The 22350-nt window shown below is 39.9% G+C and overlaps 1 protein-coding gene across 6 annotated transcripts in view; it reads right to left on the bottom strand.

The window, feature by feature from the left end:
• Positions 1-22350, bottom strand: part of CDKAL1 (CDK5 regulatory subunit associated protein 1 like 1) — a 704834-nt gene that overhangs the window by 503933 nt on the left and 178551 nt on the right. For all 6 annotated transcript variants that reach the window (XM_027040405.2, XM_053223204.1, XM_015085900.3 and 3 more), the window contains one exon: positions 8125-8173. In XM_027040405.2, the coding sequence (XP_026896206.1) occupies positions 8125-8173 (49 nt within the window). The remainder of the gene's footprint in view (positions 1-8124; positions 8174-22350) is intronic.

Raw genomic sequence — 22350 nt, 5'->3', positions numbered from 1 at the left:
GCGTGAGGTGATACCTGAGTGTGGTTTTGATTTGTATTTCCCTGATAAGGAGCGACGCTGAACATCTTTTCATGTGCCTGTTGGCCATCCGGATGTCTTCTTTAGAGAAGTGTCTATTCATGTTTTCTGCCCATTTCTTCACTGGGTTATTTGTTTTTCGGGTGTGGAGTTTGGTGAGCTCTTTATAGATTTTGGATACTAGCCCTTTGTCTGATATGTCATTTGCAAATATCTTTTCCCATTCCGTTGGTTGCCTTTTAGTTTTGTTGGTTGTTTCCTTTGCTGTGCAGAAGCTTTTTATCTTCATAAGGTCCCAGTAATTCACTTTTGCTTTTAATTCCCTTGCTTTTGGGGATGTGTCGAGTAAGAGATTGCTACGGCTGAGGTCAGAGAGGTCTTTTCCTGCTTTCTCCTCTAAGGTTTTGATGGTTTCCTGTCTCACATTCAGGTCCTTTATCCATTTTGAGTTTATTTTTGTGAATGGTGTGAGAAAGTGGTCTAGTTTCAACCTTCTGCATGTTGCTGTCCAGTTCTCCCAGCACCATTTGTTAAAGAGGCTGTCTTTTTTCCATTGGATGTTCTTTCCTGCTTTGTCAAAGATGAGTTGGCCATACGTTTGTGGGTCTAGTTCTGGGGTTTCTATTCTATTCCATTGGTCTATGTGTCTGTTTTTGTGCCAATACCATGCTGTCTTGATGATGACAGCTTTGTAGTAGAGGCTAAAGTCTGGGATTGTGATGCCTCCTGCTTTGGTCTTCTTCTTCAAAATTACTTTGGCTATTCGGGGCCTTTTGTGGTTCCATATGAATTTTAGGATTGCTTGTTCTAGTTTCGAGAAGAATGCTGGTGCAATTTTGATTGGGATTGCACTGAATGTGTAGATAGCTTTGGGTAGTATTGACATTTTGACAATATTTATTTTTCCAATCCATGAGCAGGGAATGTCTTTCCATTTCTTTAAATCTTCTTCAATTACCTTCATAAGCTTTCTATAGTTTTCAGCATACAGATCCTTTACATCTTTGGTTAGATTTATTCCTAGGTATTTTATGCTTCTTGGTGCAATTGTGAATGGGATCAGTTTCTTTATTTGTCTTTCTGTTGCTTCATTGTTCGTGTATAAGAATGCAACTGATTTCTGTACATTGATTTTGTATCCTGCAACTTTGCTGAATTCATGTATCAGTTCTAGCAGACTTTTGGTGGAGTCTATCGGATTTTCCATGTATAATATCATGTCATCTGCAAAAAGCGAAAGCTTGACTTCATCTTTGCCAATTTTGATGCCTTTGATTTCCTTTTGTTGTCTGATTGCTGATGCTAGAACTTCCAGCACTATGTTAAACAACAGCAGTGAGAGTGGGCATCCCTGTCGTGTTCCTGATCTCAGGGGAAAAGCTCTCAGTTTTTCCCCGTTGAGGATGATGTTAGCTGTGGGCTTTTCATAAATGGCTTTTATGATCTTTAAGTATGTTCCTTCTATCCCGACTTTCTCAAGGGTTTTTATTAAGAAAGGGTGCTGGATTTTGTCAAAGGCCTTTTCTGCATCGATTGACAGGATCATATCGTTCTTCTCTTTTTTTTACTTAATGTGATGTATCACGTTGATTGATTTGCGAATGTTGAACCAGCCCTGCAGCCCAGGAATGAATCCCACTTGATCATGGTGAATAATTCTTTTTATATGCCATTGAATTCGATTTGCTAGTATCTTATTGAGAATTTTTGCATCCATATTCATCAGGGATATTGGCCTGTAGTTCTCTTTTTTTACTGGGTCTCTGTCTGGTTTAGGAATCAAAGGAATACTGGCTTCATAGAATGAGTCTGGAAGTTTTCCTTCCCTTTCTATTTCTTGGAATAGCTTGAGAAGGATAGGTATTATCTCTGCTTTAAACGTCTGGTAGAACTCCCCTGGGAAGCCATCTGGTCCTTGACTCTTATTGGTTGGGAGATTTTTGATAACCGATTCAATTTCTTCGCTGGTTATGGGTCTGTTCAAGCTTTCTATTTCCTCCTGATTGAGTTTTGGAAGAGTGTGGGTGTTCAGGAATTTGTCCATTTCTTCCAGGTTGTCCAATTTGTTGGCATATAATTTTTCATAGTATTCCCTGATAATTGTTTGTATCTCTGAGGGATTGGTTGTAATAATTCCATTTTCATTCATGATTTTATCTATTTGGGTCATCTCCCTTTTCTTTTTGAGAAGCCTGGCTAGAGGTTTGTCAATTTTGTTTATTTTTTCAAAAAACCAACTCTTGGTTTCGTTGATCTGCTCTACAGTTTTTTTAGATTCTATATTGTTTATTTCTGCTCTGATCTTTATTATTTCTCTTCTTCTGCTGGGTTTAGGCTGCCTTTGCTGTTCTGCTTCTATTTCTTTTAGGTGTGCTGTTAGATTTTGTATTTGGGATTTTTCTTGTTTCTTGAGATAGGCCTGGATTGCAATGTATTTTCCTCTCAGGACTGCCTTCGCTGCGTCCCAAAGCGTTTGGATTGTTGTATTTTCATTTTCGTTTGTTTCCATATATTTTTTAATTTCTTCTCTAATTGCCTGGTTGACCCACTCATTCGTTAGTAGGGTGTTCTTTAACCTCCATGCTTTTGGAGGTTTTCCAGACTTTTTTCTGTGGTTGATTTCAAGTTTCATAGCATTGTGGTCTGAAAGTATGCATGGTATAATTTCAATTCTTGTAAACTTATGAAGGGCTGTTTTGTGACCCAGTATATGATCTATCTTGGAGAATGTTCCATGTGCACTCGAGAAGAAAGTATATTCTGTTGCTTTGGGATGCAGAGTTCTAAATAGATCTGTCAAGTCCATCTGATCCAATGTCTCATTCAGGGCCCTTGTTTCTTTATTGACCGTGTGTCTAGATGATTTATCCATTTCTGTAAGTGGGGTGTTAAAGTCCCCTGCAATTACCACATTCTTCTCAATAAGGTTGCTTATGTTTATGAGTAATTGTTTTATATATTTGGGGGCTCCTGTATTCAGCACATAGACATTTATAATTGTTAGCTCTTCCTGATGGATAGACCCTGTAACTATTATATAATGTCCTTCTTCATCTCTTGTTACAGCCTTTAATTTAAAGTCTAGTTTGTCTGATATAAGTATGGCTACTCCAGCTTTCTTTTGGCTTCCAGTAGCATGATAAATAGTTCTCCATCCCCTCACTCTCAATCTAAAGGTGTCCTCAGGTCTAAAATGAGTCTCTTGTAGACAGCAAATAGATGGGTCTTGTTTTTTTATCCATTCTGATACCCTATGTCTTTTGGTTGGCACATTTAATCCATTTACATTCAGTGTTATTATAGAAAGATACGGGTTTAGAGTCATTGTGATGTCTGTATGTTTTATGCTTGTAGTGATGTCTCTGGTACTTTGTCTCACAGGGTCCCCCTTAGGATCTCTTGTAGGGCTGGTTTAGTGGTGACAAATTCCTTCAGTTTTTGTTTGTTTGGGAAGACCTTTATCTCTCCTTCTATTCTAAATGACAGACTTGCTGGATAAAGGATTCTCGGCTGCATATTTTTTCTGTCTAGCACCCTGAAAATCTCGTGCCAATTCTTTCTGGCCTGCGAAGTTTCAAAAGAGAGATCAGTCACGAGTCTTATAGGTCTCCCTTTATATGTGAGGGCACGTTTACCCCTTGCTGCTTTCAGAATTTTCTCCTTATCCTTGTATTTTGCCAGTTTCACTATGATATGTCATGCAGAAGATCGATTCAAGTTACGTCTGAAGGGAGTTCTCTGTGCCTCTTGGATTTCAATGCCTTTTTCCTTCCCCAGTTCAGGGAAGTTCTCAGCTATAATTTGTTCAAGTACCCCTTCAGCACCTTTCCCTCTCTCTTCCTCCTCTGGGATACCAATTATGCGTATATTATTTCTTTTTAGTGTATCACTTAGTTCTCTAATTTTCCCCTCATACTCCTGGATTTTTTAATCTCTTTTTCTCACCTTCCTCTTTTTCCATAACTTTATCTTCTAGTTCACCTATTCTCTCCTCTGCCTCCTCCATCCGAGCCGTGGTGGTTTCCATTTTGTTTTGCATTTCATTTAAAGCGTTTTTCAGCTCCTCGTGACTGTTCCTTAGTCCCTTGATCTCTGTAGCAAGAGATTCTCTGCTGTCCTCTATACTGTTTTCAAGCCCAGTGATTAATTTTATGACTATTATTCTAAATTCACTTTCTGTTATATTATTTAAATCCTTTTTGATCAGCTCATTAGCTGTTGTTATTTCCTGGAGATTCTTCTGAGGGGAATTCTTCCGCTTGGTCATTTTGGATAGTCCCTGGCGTGGTGAGGACCTGCAGGGCACTTCCCCTGTGCTGTGGTGTATAACTGGAGTTGGTGGGCGGGGCCGCAGTCCGACCTGATGTCTGCCCCCAGCCCACCGCTGGGGCCACAGTCAGACTGGTGTGTGTCTTCTCTTCCCCTCTCCTAGGGGCGGGATTCACTGTGGGGTGGCGTGGCCCGTCTGGGCTACTTGCACACTGCCAGGCTTGTGATGCTGGGGATCTGGCGTATTAGCTGGGGTGGGTAGACAAGGTGCACAGGGGCAGGAGGGGCAGGCTTAGCTCGCTTCTCCTTAGGTGATCCACTTCAGGAGGGGCCCTGTGGCAGCGGGAGGGAGTCAGATCCGCTGCCGGAGGTTTGGCTCCGCAGAAGCACAGCGTTGGGTGTTTGCGCGGAGCGAGAAAGTTCCCTGGCAGGAACTGGTTCTCTTTGGGATTTTGGCTGGGGGATGGGCGGGGGAGTTGGCGCTGGCGAGCGCCTTTGTTCCCCACCAGACTGAGCTCTGTCGTCTGGGGGCTCAGCAGCTCTTCCTCCCTTTGTCCTCCAGCCTTCCCGCTTTCCGGGCAGAGCTGTTAACTTATGACCTCCCAGATGCTAAGTCGCGCTTGTTGTCGGAACACAGTCCCTCAGGCCCCTCCGCTTTTGCAAGCCAGACTCGGGGGCTCTGCTTGGCCAGCGGGCCGCCCCTCCACCCTGGCTCCCTCCCGCCAGTCCATGGAGCGCACCACCTCACCGCCCTTCCTACCCTCTTCCGTGGGCCTCTCGTCTGCACTTGGCTCCGGCGACTCCGTTCTGCTAATCCTCTGGCGGTTTTCTGGGTTATTTAGGCAGGTGTAGGTGGAATCTAAATCATCAGCAGGACGCGCGGTGAGCCCAGCCTCCTCCTACGCCGCCATCTTCCCTCCTCCTTTATGTATTTTAGATAATATTCCTTCATCAGATTTATCTTTTGCAAACATTTTCTCCCAGTATCTGACTTGTCTTCTTAGTCTCTTGACAGTCTTCTCTTGCAGAGGAGAAATTCTTAATTTTAATGGAGTCCAGCTTGTCAGTTCTTTCTTTCACAGATCAAGCCTTTGGTGTTGCATCAACAAAAGCCATCCACACCCCAGGTCACGTACATTTTCTTCTGTGCTATCTTTATCGCCATTACTTAAAATACATGTGTGTGTGTGTGTGTGTGTATATACATATATACATACGTATACGTATACATACATGTCATACATACATATGTATACGTATATACATACACGTATATGTATGTATACATATGTATGTGTACATATATGGAGTGGCCAGTATGCAGTTGGTACTTAAGACAGAGGATGAGTAAGGCGATTAAACCCTCAAGCACCCTGAAGCACTGCTTTCAGAAGCTCAAAGAACCGCTAACACAGTGAGTCTCCAGCGGGAGAGGTCAGGGAAGTCAGGGTACAGTCACGTGGATGCAGGATCACACTTAGGAGCACAGGCAAGGGAGGAGGCCAGCCTGGATACAAATCCCAACTCTGCGCTCACCAGCCGTGTGCCTCTGGATCTTAACTTCCTCAACCAAGAAATGGGGAGAATATTTATAGCCACTTCACCTTACAGGGCTGTTGTGAAGATGAAAGGCGTAGTCATAGGATGCGCTTAGCGCCTGTCCCACGGAGCCTGTCCCTCCCAGCCTGTCCCCCTGACCTGCACAATACACACCAGCACTTCTGTTTCTGCATTCTTCAAAACGGGACGTGGGCACGCGGTTTGCTTTTTAATCATGATGTTTCATTTTACTTTGAAATTTCAAAGAAGATTCAGGGAGACTCTGATTCTCCTATTCTCTGGTTATCTAATAAATCGATGAGTCAAAATAAATGAGGAACAGCATGTGGAAGGTAGCAGACACAAGCCAGCTGGAAAACTATGGGGTTAAAATCTCAACTTGGTGAAAGTGGTGTTTTCTTTTTTTAAACACACAATCCCCACTTGTAATAAAGCAATTAAAATTTTAGGTGAAAAGCTCAATTCATTTAATATTTCAATATTATATTATTGGTTTTTATTTGTACTAATCTAAAAGGGGAAAATAGACTATGAGTATTTAAAAATTAAACCATATAAGTGAGGATAATTTATTTCTCAGTGACTTCAAAAGGAATCTGGTTCAAAGTACAGTGACTAACAAAATAAAGCATGATTCTATTTTCTAGTGTAACTACAAAAATTATACACAAGAGAGTATCAAAACTGAATACTACTTTTAAAAGTACTTTCTTTTTTTAAGTTTTTTAAATTTATTTTGAGAGAGACAGAGACCACACGAGTGAGGGAGGGACAGAGAGAGAGGGAGAAGGAGCAGGCTCCAAACCACCAGCACAGAGCCTGATGTGGAGCTCGAACCCACAAAGCTGTAAAATCATGACCTGAACAGAAACCAAGAGCTGGACGCTGAACCAACCAGGCCACCCAGGGCCCTTAAAAGTCCTTTTTTTTTTTTTTTCTTTTTTTAATGTTTGCTTATTTTTGAGAGAGGGAGAGACAGAGCATGAGTTGGGGAGGTGCAGAGACAGGGAGACACAGAATCTAAAGCCGGCTCCAGGCTCTGAGCTGTCAGCACAGAGCCCGACCCGGGGCTCGAACCCACCAACTGTGAGATCATGACCTGAGCCAAAGTCAGACATTCAACCGACTGAGCCATCCAGGCACCCCAAAAGTACTTTTAAAAATCATTAACTACAACCAGTTAGGTGGTATAAAAACCTGCAAATAACATCAACTATATCTAAATAAAACGGCAAAAAAATACACATAAATCATTTCCTTATCTTAAAATTGGTTAAATTATCTCTTCCTGATCTGAAACTCAAAATCCATTTTGCTGAAAAATAAAAATGAGATTAAAAAACGATTATGACCTGACTCATTTATAAGCCAATCACATATATGCCTCCTACATTAGATTGGTCAATGGACGAAGTAGTCAAGGACAAAATGTTACAACTTTATATCTAAATAAATGTTAACTAAGTGATATTTTTATAATATAGTTCAAACAATACAGTAGCTTCCCTTTCTTACCAGCCAGAGGATATGGTCCAAGACCCCCAGTGGATGCCTGACACTATATATCTATATATATATCTATACAGAGATATTTATCTCCATGTATCCATATGTGTGTGTGTGTGTGTGTGTGTAGATGTATTGTTTTTTCCTGCACATGCAGAGCTCTGATGAAGTTGAATTTATAAATTAGCCCCAGTAAGGGATTAACAACAATAACTAATAATAAAATAGAAAAATTACAACCACAGACTGTAATAAAAGTTATGTGAATATGGTCTCTCTCTCTCAAAGTATCTTACTTTCAGGGCACCTGGGTGGCTCAGTTGGTTGAGCATCTGACTTTAGCTCAGGTCATGATCTCACAGTTCACAAGTTTGAGCCCCGCATCGGGCTCTGTGCTGACAGCTCGGAGCCTGGAGCCAGCTTCGGATTCTGTGTCTCCCTTTCTCTCTCTGTCCCTGCCCTACTCATGCTCTCTCTCTCTCTGTCTCTCAAAAACAAACAAAGAAACAAAACATTTGAAAATTAAAAAAAAAAAAATGTCTTCCTATCCCGTATTCGCCCTTCTTCTTATGATGGTAAGATGAGCCGCGAGGTGAACGAGGCAGGCATGTGATGAGGGGTCAGGCTGCCACTGACCTTCTGATGGTAGTCAGGAGGAGGACCATCTGCTTCCGGACATGAGCTGACTGTGGCTAACCATATCCAGAAAGCAAAACTGCAGACAAAGGGGGACTACTGTATACATCTGCTTATCCCACTCGCAACAATTACCTTTAATGGTTTCCTCCACAACCTCTACCACTCGATCTATCTGTTGAACCTGAAAAGAAAACAAATGGTTAGATAAGCTATTTACATGAGACAAGAAACATTAATTAGTGTTGACCCTTCTGCTTGAGTCAATGAAACACATTTTTCTAAGCCCACGAACTCAGGTTTCCTTTAATTCATGCATTTGGAGATATTATAAAAAAAAATTGTGTATTAATGTTTTATGTTACAGTGAAGTATGAAATTACCACTCTCCTGTCCTCCCATGATAATTGAAGAAATAATAATACCTTTAAATGAACCTCCTGGCGTTCTGTTAGCATAGCCTATCAACATCAACTCAACAGATCCAGGGACATAAACTGAAGTTTAATTAAAACATGTCTCTTCACACACACATTCTCTTCTTTTCATTCTTCAAAAAAAATGGCACAAAATGACAACCTACGCAAAAGGACATGCTGGTAGTGAGATCTACCCCCTATTCTATGCTTTATTACTCTAACACTGAAACACCTCTTAATGAATGTCTACCATGTGCTAGGCGCTGTGCTCGGGTCAAAGCAATACAAAGTCAAAGAGTGCATCTCAGAGAACCAAAGGGGACTCTAAGAGTGGCTAGGGTGTAGAAGGAAAATGGAAAAAGCAAAGACTGTACTTACTGCAAGAAGCTAAGGGAAGGGAGAAAGTCAAAAAGGAAAAAATCATAAGTTGATATTACTTGCACCTTGCACAATCCTCAAGCTACAACTTTATAACAGAATACATGCTCATCAAAAAAATTCAAACAAATCAGAAATGTAAAAAGGAAATAAAGTAACCTGTAACATCCTACACCCTCCATTTCTGCTCCTAAGATAATATCATTCATAATAGTTCAATAAGTAGATACCAAGACATTTGTCAGTACAGAATATTTACATATAGCTTTGTTTTGTACTTTTTTCCTTATAAATTTTGAGATAAATAGGTACACAGATAGATGAGAGTGAAAACAACAATCCTGCCTCTATACATCATCAATACATAAGGTCTACTTCATTTATGTTACTAGCTGCCTAGTATCTCATGTAGAGATCTATCATAATGCATTCATTCATTCCCCAACTGATGGACCCTTACGTTATTTCTTTCACTATTATACAAAGATGCTGCAATGAACTCAAATGAGATAAGAACCTTCTGAAAAGACTTTAATAAAAGTGCAATGGCAACCCTCTTTTGAATATTCCATTGGCCTCAATGTCTTACAGGAAATAAGGAAAGACTTGCGAGAACACACCTGAACTTGATTCTGCTTCTGACCACTCAGCCCAGCACAGTGGTAGGAGTAGCAATAATTATTGAGAAATTGCCAAAGGCAAAGTAAATCTCTGTTGGATCTTTAGTCCCAAACAAACCTGCCTTGCTGGAACCACCAGGTTCTGGTTTTATGAAGAGAATTCATGTGGCTTCCTTACAGAATGTGATCAAAGTCAAAATATCAGAGTTCAAAGAAGAGGAAAGCAGCCAGTAGGGTCAAATGGTACGAAGATAGTGAGTTAACATAAAGACTGGAATGCGTATGCCTGATTTAACAATGAGGGAATCGATGAACTTAGGGGAAGCAGTGAGCTCAGCAGTAATGAATCATAACTAAAAAAACAGTGACAGCAAATAGAGACTACTCTACAGACAGATGGATAGAAAGAAGAGGAGACACAAGCTGGTCAAATTTCCCAGTGAATGTGGGTGAATGAACAAGGTATCAGATGAGGATACAAGAGAGAGAATAAAAGTAATGCAAGATGAGATGATCCAATGGTGGAATTAAAACACAGAAGCTTTCCTACGCAGGTGGAGACCTAATCGCTCAAAGGGACCACTGCACCCAGCCCGGAAGCACATGGACTGAGAAAGAGAGTCAGAATCACTTGTAGAAGAAGAAGTTAAAACATTAAAAAGTTGAGGGTAAGATAAAACTGTAATATTCTTAAAAGAAAACATAGCCATAAACGTAGGTGAACCTTAGGTTGGACGCTGGTGTCTTAGACGTTATACCAAAACCATGAATGACAAAAGAAAAAAGATAAAACAAAATTATAAACTCTTGGTACATTAAAGGACACCATCAAGAAAATAACAAGACAACACAGAAAATGGGAGAACATTTTTGCAAATCATAAACACGATAGGATTTAGATTTGTATCTAAAATATATAAGAAGCTCCTGCAACTCAATAACGAAAAAAAAACAAATACTTAAAGGAGTAAATTTAATGTTATATATACTTTATAATAATGAGATACTACTCCATACCCACTAGGACGGCCATAATCAAAAGGGCAGACAATAACAAGTGTAGGCGAAGATACAGAGAAATTGGAACGTTTCTACATTTCTACATTGCTAGTGGGAATGTGGTAAAAGGGTGCAGCCGTTTTGGAAAATAGGCAGAGCCTCAAATAGTTAAACAGAGTTGCAACATGATTCCAGTCCTTAGTATACACCCAAGAGAAATGAAGATACATGCCTACACAAAAACTAGTACACAAATGTTCAAAGCAGCATTATTCCTAATAAGCAAAAGGTGGAACCAACTCAAGTTTCATCAGCTGATGAAGACATCAACAAAAGGGTAAAGATCCATACAATGAAATATCATTAAACTGTAAAGGGGAACGTAATAGACAGTAGTCCCCACTTTACCAGGAGTTTCACCTTCCACGGTTTCATTTACCTGCAATCCAGAAGCAGATGACCTTCCCTCTGACATATCATCAGAAAGTCAGCAGCAGCCTAATCCTACATCACGGTGCACATGTCATTCCCATCACGTAGGCATGTTATCATCTCACATCATCACAATGAGAAGGATGAGTACAGTACATTAAGATAGTGTGAGAAAGAGATCACACTCACGCATGAGATTACGTAATACATTACATCACATTATGCTTTTATTATAGCATATGACTATAACTGTTCTGTTTTAGTAATAGTAATTGTTGCTCATCTCTTACTGTCCCTAATTCATAAACTATGCTTTAGCATAAGTATGTATGTATAGGGGGAAAAAAAACACTGTATATATAGGCCTCAGGGCAATCCACAGTTTCTGTATGCACTGGGGGTCTTGGAATACATTCCCCCCCCATGGATAAAGAGGGGAATACTATATGCTACAACGTTATGCCAATCCAAAGCCAGACCAAATTAGTCAAATACTGTACGACTCCATGTATATGAACTGGACGGAATAGGACAATCTTCAGAGACAAAGAAGATCACTGAGTGCCTGTGAACGGCAGTAAAAGAAATGAGAGAAGCTGCCAGGGAGGGCTGGGTTTCTTTTTGGAGTGATGAAAATATTCTAAAATTGATTCCGGTGGATTGTGGCGTACTTCTGAATATATTAAAAATCATTAAATTATACATGCTTCATGACAGCACTGTATGCTGTGTCCATTATATCTCAAAAAGGCTGTTATTACAATAATAATAATAATAATAATAATAATAATAATACAGGCTGATGGCGGTCAAACGTTCTAATACCAAGGTCATGAACCTCAAGGAAAAACTGAGGATATATACTCCCAATTAAAGGAGGCTTAAAGAAACCTGAGAATTGAATGCAACTTCCAATATGGGGCTTTTTCTTTTCCTATCGAGGACATTACTGGGACAACCGGCAAGAGCTAATACGGTCTTCACATAAGCCTACAGTGTACCAATGTTAATTTCCTGATTTTTATAATTATACTCTAAGAGTGTATGAAAATATTCTCATTTTTTAAATATACGGGTATCCAGAAGTAAAGAGGCATCACGTCTACGTCTTACTCTCAAAGAATCAGAAAGAAATGTATATATACATTTTTTTTAAAAAGATAATTATAAGCAAATGTATTAAAATATTAACATTTGCAGAATCTGGGTAAAGAGTATATGGTAATTCCTTTTGTTTGCAATTTTCCTGTCAGTGTGAAACTATGTCAAAATAAAAGTTTAAAATATGTGTGTGTGTATGTATATGTTGAACAAATAAAGAGAATTTTTGTTTATGCTGATAGTCGCACAGAATTTGCTCGAATGTATGTACACAGCTGAAAATATATTATCTGATTTTTATGTTTTATTTTATACTGAGAGAGAGAGAGAGAGAGAGAGAGAGAGAGAGAATGAAAGCGCACCAGGGTGGGGCAGAGAGATGGAGACGAACGTGAAGCAGGCTCCAGGCTCTGAGATGTCAGCACAGAGCAGGACGCAGGGCTCGAACTCACAAGGAGCAAGATCATGAGCTGAGCCGAAGTCGGATGTTTAACCAACTGAACCACCCAGGCACCCCTATTGTCTCATCTTTTCAAAGAAGGACTTAATTCCATTTGCTTAATGGCAGAAAACTCAATGTTCCCTACACATAATTTAATCACTAGGTGCGTGGAGGGCCTCTAGAACTTGAAAAAGAAGCGTCTACCAAACATTAAGAAAATAAAAACAACACTTGATTACAAACACGCAGGGAGAAAGTTCAGTGAGTGATTTAAAGAAAATATTGTGTTGCTTCCATTTCTAGTGAGGTGGATATTGGAGGAAGCAGTGGGACAAAAAGAAAGAAGGGGAAGCAGAGAAGGAAGGGAGAGAAGAGACGGGGGTTGGGGGAAACAGTTAAATGGGAGAGGGGAGTTAGAAGGCCAAAAAAAAAAAAACAAAAACAAAAACCACCAACACGTGGGAGGCAGGGAGAGAAGAAAAACCAATTACGAGAGAACAAACTCAAGATCCACGTAGGGTAATGAAGAATATACTGAATTCATTCTGGAGAGAAAAGGAAAGCTGTTCTTAATTAATACTATAAATTGTAGCCCTGAATACACAAGAGCTTAGTTTCTGGCATATAATTCAAATAAAATAAATAAAACAGTATCTCGTGTCCTTCAGGCACTTAGTTATAAATATACAGGAAAAAAAAAGGCATGCAGTATGTTCTATTACTGACTCCATATGTTGTCGACAATGAAGAAAGGAGTTAGTGAACAAACAATTCATAAATAACATTAACGAGTCACTCTGCTGCAGAACTTTTAAAAGAAATCCATCAAAATATTTTATTCAGCTATTATGAACTACTCCAAATTTATAACTAAACACACTCGGAAGAAACAAACTTACACAAAGTCACCTAAAGCAAATCAAAGTGCTCTCCGTTTAGAGCGGTGCCGTCCGACAGACCTCTCTACACCGATGGAAGCGTTTCTATGTTGTGCCACCCAACGTGGCAGCCAACGGCCCCCTGTAGTCACTGCGTACTTGAAGTGTGGCTACTGGGACCGACCAGCTTTCAACGTGAATTAACTCCAACAGTCAGATGCAGCTATTGGCAGGTCACACCAGAAAGTGCAGGTTTAGAGTGTGGCTCGGCCAGCCACCCAACCTGCGGCAATTCGAGACACACCTCAGACACAGTTCTGCCAACCAGGCTTAAAAAAAGTCCCGTCAGGGAGCAGGCTGATACTGTCTGGAGGTCAGTGGCTCTTGCCCTAGCAGCTTTTGCCCGAACAACGAGCCACAAGGTAAGTTAATGACTAGTAATGGCACAGTGACAGCTAACATTTCTTGAGCAATTACCACGTCCCAGGCTCTGCGTTAACACGTCACATGCTCTATCACATTTAATCTTCAGACATTCCTAGGCAGGAGGTACTACTGTTATTTCGGAGGCTAAAGGAACCAAGGCACAAGGGTACCCGGCGAAAGTCTGGCCAGGTGTTTTTGGCAGATCTCATCCGGGAGTGGCACACGGGACGTGGGTGGTACGTTTCATGACTGTTCCTTTTCCTATGCACGTGGAGGCCATCACTAAAGGATCACAGAATGCCACCCGAATGAACTTGGACTTTCAAGAGACCCTGGTAACAACTATTCCCCCAACCTCTGCCCACAAATCACCACGGGCGTGCATGCACTCACTTCACAAGTATCTATTAAGCACCAACTAAACACAAAGCACTGTCTAGCAACTGGGGACACGATGGTGGAAAATACAAAGTCCCTGCATCATGGGCCTTACATTCTAATGGGGAGGGGAAGGGGGGCAAAACACGTTCAACAACTGAAAATGTTCATTTCTTGTCATGACAGATACCACGAAGAAAATAAAATCTGGAAGTGGCAGGAGGTAGAGAGGGCAATTCTGCCACGGTGGTCCAGTAAACATCTCAACAGGCAACACTAATCCTGGGACCTGAACCATATGACAGGAGCATCAACGTGAACCTCCAGGGCAGAGACAGAAATGGCAGTGAGTGAGGGGCAGAGCGACAGGGGAGGCGGTCAGATAGCTGGGTGGGGGAGGCCCGGTGAAACGCTGTACCAAATGCTATGCTGTTCAGATCCCTCTGCTTGCACAAGGACGTCACTGTGGGGTCAAGAGAACCCCTTCAACAGCAGCACTGAGGCTAATTCTATTGAAAATGTACCCATATTTCTCTATTACTTAGTGTGAGTGCTTTTATACTTGCACAGATCTGGCTGGGGCTTTACTATTTCTAGACTTCATCCCGAGGCACCTCAAATCCTTTCAGAAAAAAGGTGAATACGTTATAGGTACATATTCACACAGATCCAAAGGAATTCTCTCATTGTCTCCTTTAACTGATTGTATGTAAATAAACTAGGACACCTGTCCTGTCATTACCATTCTAATTAAAAATACCAATACCAGACCAAAACTTCAAAACCACCTACACACCCTATCAACCTTTAAAAAAAAAGAAAAAGGAAAAGGAAAAAGAAAAAGAAAAAGAAAAAGAAAAAGAAAAAGAAAAAGAAAAAAAGAAAAAGAAAAAAAGAAAAAGAAAAAAAGCCTTTCTTTCTCTGTTAAGAACTATACTATAAAAAACTTCTCACTTTTACCATAAGGGGAGTCTGATTCAATAATCAGCATCTGATAGGTTAAAGGTCAATATGGACTTCTCTCTTGAAAACAAAAACAAAAACAAAAACAAAAGGCATTTTTCTCCCAAAAGTTTTCTCCAAGTTGTGAAGGAAGTCCCTACCTCTATCCATGGTTTTGCAAGACAGCTCAATGTCCAAACCTCTGAAATGTGGGGAAGTCCATAGTAGTCACTAAACTAACCCTACTAGAAAGATCACTGAATTCACAAGCCTGTGAACAAATTTGCTAATGAGATACACCAAAGAATGCTGGATACTACGTGTGGTTTAACTTTTTCAACAAAACCTTCTCATTTTCCGGCATAGTTTTATCTTCTTGCATCTCTTCATTGAGAAAAATTTCTCCCCGATGGCAGAAATAGTCCTCTCATCAGAAGTTGATATGGCAGCACATTCCACACATCACTAAAAGTGTATTTTCCACCTGAATGGTACCAGTGAGTGACTAACACTCAGTAACACATAAAAATTACTAACAGACAGATAAGGCCAGGCTAGATGGATGCCAAGCAAAATCAGTATCAGTACCAGAAACTCCTTCCTCTTAAATCTAATGAAAATACCCCTAAAACTTTCTTTGGTGGAAAAAAACAACTCTTTCTGCAATTATGACAAAACTCAATGTGCTAAAAACACAACTGTATAGAGACACGTTATTTTGGACAATACTACGAAGTAAAAAATTACTTTTAAAGTGACACTAAAGTTAAAAAGAGGGCAATAATAGAACCAAAACACAAATACACATTAGAGATGTGAAACAGCAGGTAATAAATAATGGTATATGTGTCATCGGCAGGATACTGGCCTCTCAAAGATGTCTACCTCCTAAGCCCCAGAACCTATGAATGTTACCTTCCCTGGAAAATGGACTTTGCAGATATGATGAGATTAAGGGTCTTGACATGGTGAGGTTAACCTGGATTACCTAATATGGGCCCAATCTTCTCACAGGAGTCCTTCAAAGGTGAGAGTCTTCCCCTTCTGGGATAGAGAGAAAGGCAATGATAAAAAGGTTAAGAGAGAGAAGTCACTACTGGCTTGAACCATGGAAGAATGGGCCACCAGTCACAAGTCCTTGCAAAAGGCAAGGAAAATGAGTCTCCTGCAGGGCCTCCAGAAAACAATGCAGCCGTATCAACACCCTGATTTTAGTCCAGTAAAATCCACGTCCAACTTCCAATCTCCAGGACTGTAAAATAGTAAGTACACGTCGTGTTAAGCATTTTTGTGGTCATTTGTCATGTGGCATACAAAACTAATGCACTAATTAAGAGGCCAATATGAGAGCATAAAACGGGACAAGAAAAATTTGAAGATAAATGCTGCAGGAAAAAGAGAACAATACAGAAAAAAATTGAGTTAAATGCATACCTTGTATTTAACATTCACTAGATGCTATACTAATAAGCACTGAAAGTAATGTAAAAATACCTAAAAATCTAAAATAATAATAAACAAAGTCCCTGGCCCTAAGGAGGGTCCATCAGAGTAAACTGCAGATAAACTAAAAAGTTGAATAAATCCTTTTCTCACTTTAAAAGAAGGGGTTTAAAAGAGACAGAAATACATACTTTATCAGACCTCTTCTGAGATCCTGGGAATATACATTTTAAGTTTCAAACCTCATTATCCACGCATCACTACTCCCATCCAAATTTTCAAGTTTCTACTATATCAAAACTTTTAAAGGCGATGAAAAGCGATACAAAGACAAATCTTTCCCCCATGTTGAGAGAGACTGATTTCCTACTGTTCAGCTGTAGAAGTCCTTTACATGTTCTAGATACAAACTGCTTAGGAAATCATGTGTTTGCAGGTATTTTCTTCCAGTCTGTGGCCTGCCTTTCCATTTCCTCAACACCATCTTCTGAGAAGCAAGAGTACTTACTTCTGATAAAGTCCAATGCATCAATTTCTTTTCTTAAAGTCCTAAGAAACAGTTGTGTCCATGTCCATGTGTGCCCGTGTGTGCCTGTGTGTGTCCGTGTGTGTGCACATGTGAGTATGCGTGTGCATACCCAGGCATCCTAAGAAATAGTTTCCTAGCTCAAGGTCACCAAAAAAGAGGGGCAGGTGGTAAAAGGTTTCAACACTTTACCAAAGATACAGCGATGGCAAATAATCACATGAAACTATGCTGAACATCATCACTCAACAGACAGAAGCAAATTAAAACCACAATTAGCTACCACAGCTCACCCAGTACAACTGCTAAGATTGTAAGCCGGCAATGCCAACTTTTGGTCAGGATGCGAAGCAAGTCAACTGCTGCTACAGAACGAAAGGGTACAGCAGTTTTGGAAAATACTCTGGTAGTTTCTGGAAAGGCTGAGCAGATGTTTACCATATGACTAGGCAATACCATTCTGGGTATTTACCCGAGAGGGTGCAAACAGTGCCACACGCAGATCCGTGCATGAATGCTCACAGAAGCTTTATTTAATAGCCCAGAACTGTACACAACACAAATTGCCTCCACTGGTGAGCAGATAAACTGTCCATCCATAAAGTGAAAAAATCCTACATAACAAACACTAACGGACTAGCAATAATCACAGCAACAGGGATGAATACCGAAGGCATTACACTAAGTGCAAAAAGCAAGAAACAAAGTAACATGTAATTCCATTTCTAGGACGTTCTGAAAATGGCAAAACTGTAAGACAAATCAGAACCACGGTTGCCAAGGACCGTGGGTATGTGTGTTAGGTTGCGGGGTGGGGGGGCTGACTACAAGAGGACACAGGGAACTTTCTGGTGCAATGGAAATGTTGTTTCTTAACTGTGATCGTGCTTACACAACAAAGTACGTTTGTCACACTTCATCAAAGATAAATTCCACTATATGTTAATTATGCCTCAATGAATCTGTCTTAAAGCAAGAAAAAGGACCAGTATAAATAACATACAAGAAGATAATGAACAAATAGCCAGTACAGGGCATAGAGAAACAACCACTCGATTATACCGCTTCGTTATAATAAGTGTTACTTCTTCCAGGCTGTGCTACTCCTCAGTCTTTCCCCCGGTCCTACTGGGTCTCACTTGAGCACTTCGTGCAATGCAAACCCGTTCTCTCCACCTTCACAGGGCCCTCTTTATTCCTCATCTGCATTCCTCCAAACTACACCTCTTAAACTACCCTCTCTGAATTACACTTCCTGCTAGTCCCCTGCCTTCCAGGCACCCGTAAGCCCACATGCTCTTCTTTAGATGTGTTGTGGCTTCTGCTAAAAGCCTTTTCTCCTCTCTCCAACTACTCTTGGCTTTGAGGCCCAAGTGTAGGACGACTCCATCCAACGTGTGTCCCCACAGGGGACTTTATCGCCTCTGCGTATTCATAATGATTATTTGTGCCTCTCTTCAGATTTCACGGGTTTCAGGGGAAAGACATTTTATTCAGCTCTGTATCTCTAGCAAAGAGTTCTTGTTCCAGGCACAGCGTATGTTGCTCGATGTTGACTCTATTAGTTAAGTGAATTAAAAAAAAAAAAATTAAAGAAATAATAATAATAAAGCTAATACAGACAGAGCATTTACCAAGTGCCAGGCACCGTGCTCACCACATTACACGTATTAACTGGTTTAACCCTGACAAAACTCAGAGTTTGGTTCTATTATTACCTCCCGTCTACAGGGGAGGAAACTGAGGCACGGAGAGGTGAAATGACTTGTACAAAGCCACATACTAATAAGTAAGTGGTGCATCAGGGATATGAATCTGTGCAATCTAGCTCCTGAATCCACGCTCTTAACTACTAATATGTGCTACTTTCTTAAAATATGTGAACGACGCAAGAATATACACACATACAGGAAAAACTACAAGAGGCCACAAAAGAAATGAAAACAAAGACACAAACACGAGTGGCCTTTTAAATTTACATGTCATTCTGGTATGATACTGCCTTTTCAATAATTAAAGTTAAAAAAAAAAGCAATATAACAAGATGAAATACATCTTTGAAGCAGAGACAAACCAGAAGGACACAATTTCTCACGCTTTGCCCTCGATATCAATGCCCCTATTACCGTGACACTTTGCTCCACTCCATGAATTCATTTACCTTTTGCAATAAGATATAGGACAGAAATATTCTCAGATAGAGTCTCTTTCAAATGCTGCTGTATTTATACACGTAATTTTCAAAATTAAAGTGTCCACATTGGAAATATTCATCGTGCTGTTTGACTTTTCATATTAGGGCAGGCTGACTGAAAAGATGTTTAAACCACTGCAAATCAACCTGGTTAATAGTCCCTGAGATAAGTGGACACCTGTGCTGAACAACATTTTTGTTCAGCTATCCAAAGAAAAGTGTGCACCTGCCTGCGGGGCTCACAGCTGGCAAATCAGGAAGTTTTGTCATTTACAAATTTTCAACATCAAGTTATATATCCTGCTATGAACTGCATGTTTCCAAATGTGATAACCTAAAATGCACATTTTATTTAGGATTTCTAGAGATAGTATACAACTACAAAGATAAGCCTAATGAATCAACACCACGTTCAAATGCAGTCCTTGTTTATTAATTAGCACAGAAAATCAACACAAAATGTACAGTTCTGTAAACATGCTCCCTCCTAAAAATTTCAAAACCAACCCTCCTAATAAACGTCACACCTATAAATAATAACTGCAATAATGGAGAGATAACACTGCCTGAAGAAGAACTCAAGCAAATATTGTTTCATGTACCTATTCTTAACACAACTTCTAACTAACGGACACAAAGTATATTTCTCAAAGTACACCTGAGCCTTACCAAGAGGTTCCCGACTAACCAATCTCCCTATGGTCTTAGGAACCCATCCCACCACATTCTCTTGGGGAAGAGACATTCTAGGCTCACACCAGTTATCCAAGAACTGAAACGTAGGCTCCAAGAGGGAAGTGATCTTTGATAATCGTACATGTGGCGGCATACCTGTTCCAGGTGCTGCCACATAATAGGCTCTCAGTAAGTACCTGCTGGAGAAAAATGATGGGGCAGCCCCTGCAATTTGAAAATCCTGGAATCCTGAAGTCTGCTCTTTTTTTTTTTTTTTTTTACCAGATTTTAACAGAGCACAGTCTACTTTCTGGTTGACTAATCTAAAAGAAACTTTCCTGACAATACACGAGCTGAAGAGAAGGAAAGGAGCATTCAGTAGGTATCACAAGAGGGGCACTGCATTAAAACTCATTCCAAGGTGGATGGGCTAACCATAACTATTCCCCCCCCCAGGGGACAGAAAATTTTTCACTGTCAGGTAAAATGTTATTAAAAAGATCCTGATTCCATACTGGTTACCTGCAAATACATACATTCTAGATATAAAATATACATTTCATTTAATCATGCTGTGAAACAAGTTTTGGTTACAAAAAAAAGACTTTTTTATCTAAGACATGTATGTTGTCAAATCTGTTCTCTCTCCTCTCCCAATGTAAAAAAATTAGACATTTTTGTGCTCCAGAATGAGATCAGTTTAGAGGTTACTTCCACTGAAATCCATTCTTATGGACCCAGAGGTTGGTAGGTTTTGATATATTCTGTTATCTTCTCTTCATTCACCAACACACAAATAATATTAATTACAACTAGATCGCTTCAGGAGACAGTAGGAGAGATGACAATAAAACACTCAGGGGTCAAACAACTGATAACTAAGTGCCCTCACTACATTGCTATCTCTGATAATGAAAACAAATTAAATGCACCATTTCTAAAGGGTGATACAGATGGAAATTCACACGTTACAACAGTAGTAATATCCTTTTTAAATATTACATATCTTCGTAACTGCTTACTCCACGAGTACTTGCAAACACGAGGATAACGTGCCCTTTTAATTCAGGTGTACAATAAGTAGCTTGCTCACCCACTGATCCCCACCTAAAGGCAGCTTTTTATTTCAATCACTTGGTCGAAAGAATCAACACGTCCTCCCTGTATTGCACGGTGACACAGACAAATCCTAGCAGACGACAAAAACTCCTACTGCAGTTACAAGGCTTCTTTCTTCCCCTTCTGTTAAAGCCCTTCCATCACAGATATTCTGTGAGGGGAATTTTGTTAAGGAATATCAGTTTTTGTTCGGTCTGTAAATCAACTGAGCAATACAATCCCAAACACCCTCAAAAACTGGTTTCCTATTGAGTCAATGAACTTAAACATCTTCATATTTTTTTATACTTCAGAATTTTTTTCCTTGTATGAATCAATTAATTCATTTCTTTATTTCAGGGAAACTCACTCTATCTCAGAAGGTTTCCATTTTTGTAGCAATTCTAACAATTATCTTCAGAAACAGGTCTTTTCAAACACCAGTTATAGATGATTTTGGTTTCCTACTCCAGATTTTTTAAAGTTTAGGTTCTATGGGCAAGGTGTTTTTTTTTTTTAATTTTATTTTAATTTTTTTTTTCAATATATGAAATTTATTGTCAAATTGGTTTCCATACAACACCCAGTGCTCATCCCAAAAGGTGCCCTCCTCAATACCCATCACCCACCCTCCCCTCCCTCCCACCCCCCATCAACCCTCAGTTTATGAACAAGGTTTTCATATACAGTCAGTTATGATACATGTTATATACATGCTGCCACTTAACAACTGCTCTAAAAATGATGTTTACAAAGAGCAGTCGAATCTCATAGTTTCGTTGGAACACTAACTACTGAAGACACAATTAACTTACAACTCAAACAGTGTCACCAATAGTGTGAATCCACTTTCGGAAACTTCTCACAATATACTGACTTGCAATTAAAATAAAAAGCCCTTTGTGGACATCGATATATGATGTATGCTTCCTAAAAACTAGAAAACCCTTATATCCAACAAGAATAGTTAAGTAAATGATGGCATATCCTTCAATAGAGTGCTAATGCAAGATTTAAAGTGGTTTAGTACACGTAATACCGAAGAGAGCACAAGATTTAAAATGGTTTAAAAGCTCATGGAGACATAAGGATAAAAATGGTTTGGAGATTACAGTAAGTCAAATGTGCACGAGTCTGAAGGTGGGGTGCCTGGCTGGCTCAGTCGGTAGAGCATGCAATTTTTGATCTCGGGGTCATGAGTTCAAGTCCCACGTTGGGCATAGAGCTTACATTAAAAAGAAACAGACGAGGGACACGATGAGGGGAAAAAAGTGAAGGGGATAAGCAAAGTTATACTCTGTGTTTCAGGGATGGAATTATGAATATTCTTTGTATTCCCTTTTTAAAACATGTGACCTTATTTCTCCATTCTCATAAAGGAGCAAAATAAGTAAGTCTTAAGAACTTCTG

The sequence above is a fragment of the Acinonyx jubatus genome, chromosome B2 (genome assembly GCF_027475565.1).
Source record: "Acinonyx jubatus isolate Ajub_Pintada_27869175 chromosome B2, VMU_Ajub_asm_v1.0, whole genome shotgun sequence".
In the NCBI taxonomy this organism is placed as follows: domain Eukaryota; kingdom Metazoa; phylum Chordata; class Mammalia; order Carnivora; family Felidae; genus Acinonyx; species Acinonyx jubatus.
Note: the sequence above shows the minus strand (reverse complement) of the source record. Positions and strands in the feature narration are given on the sequence as shown.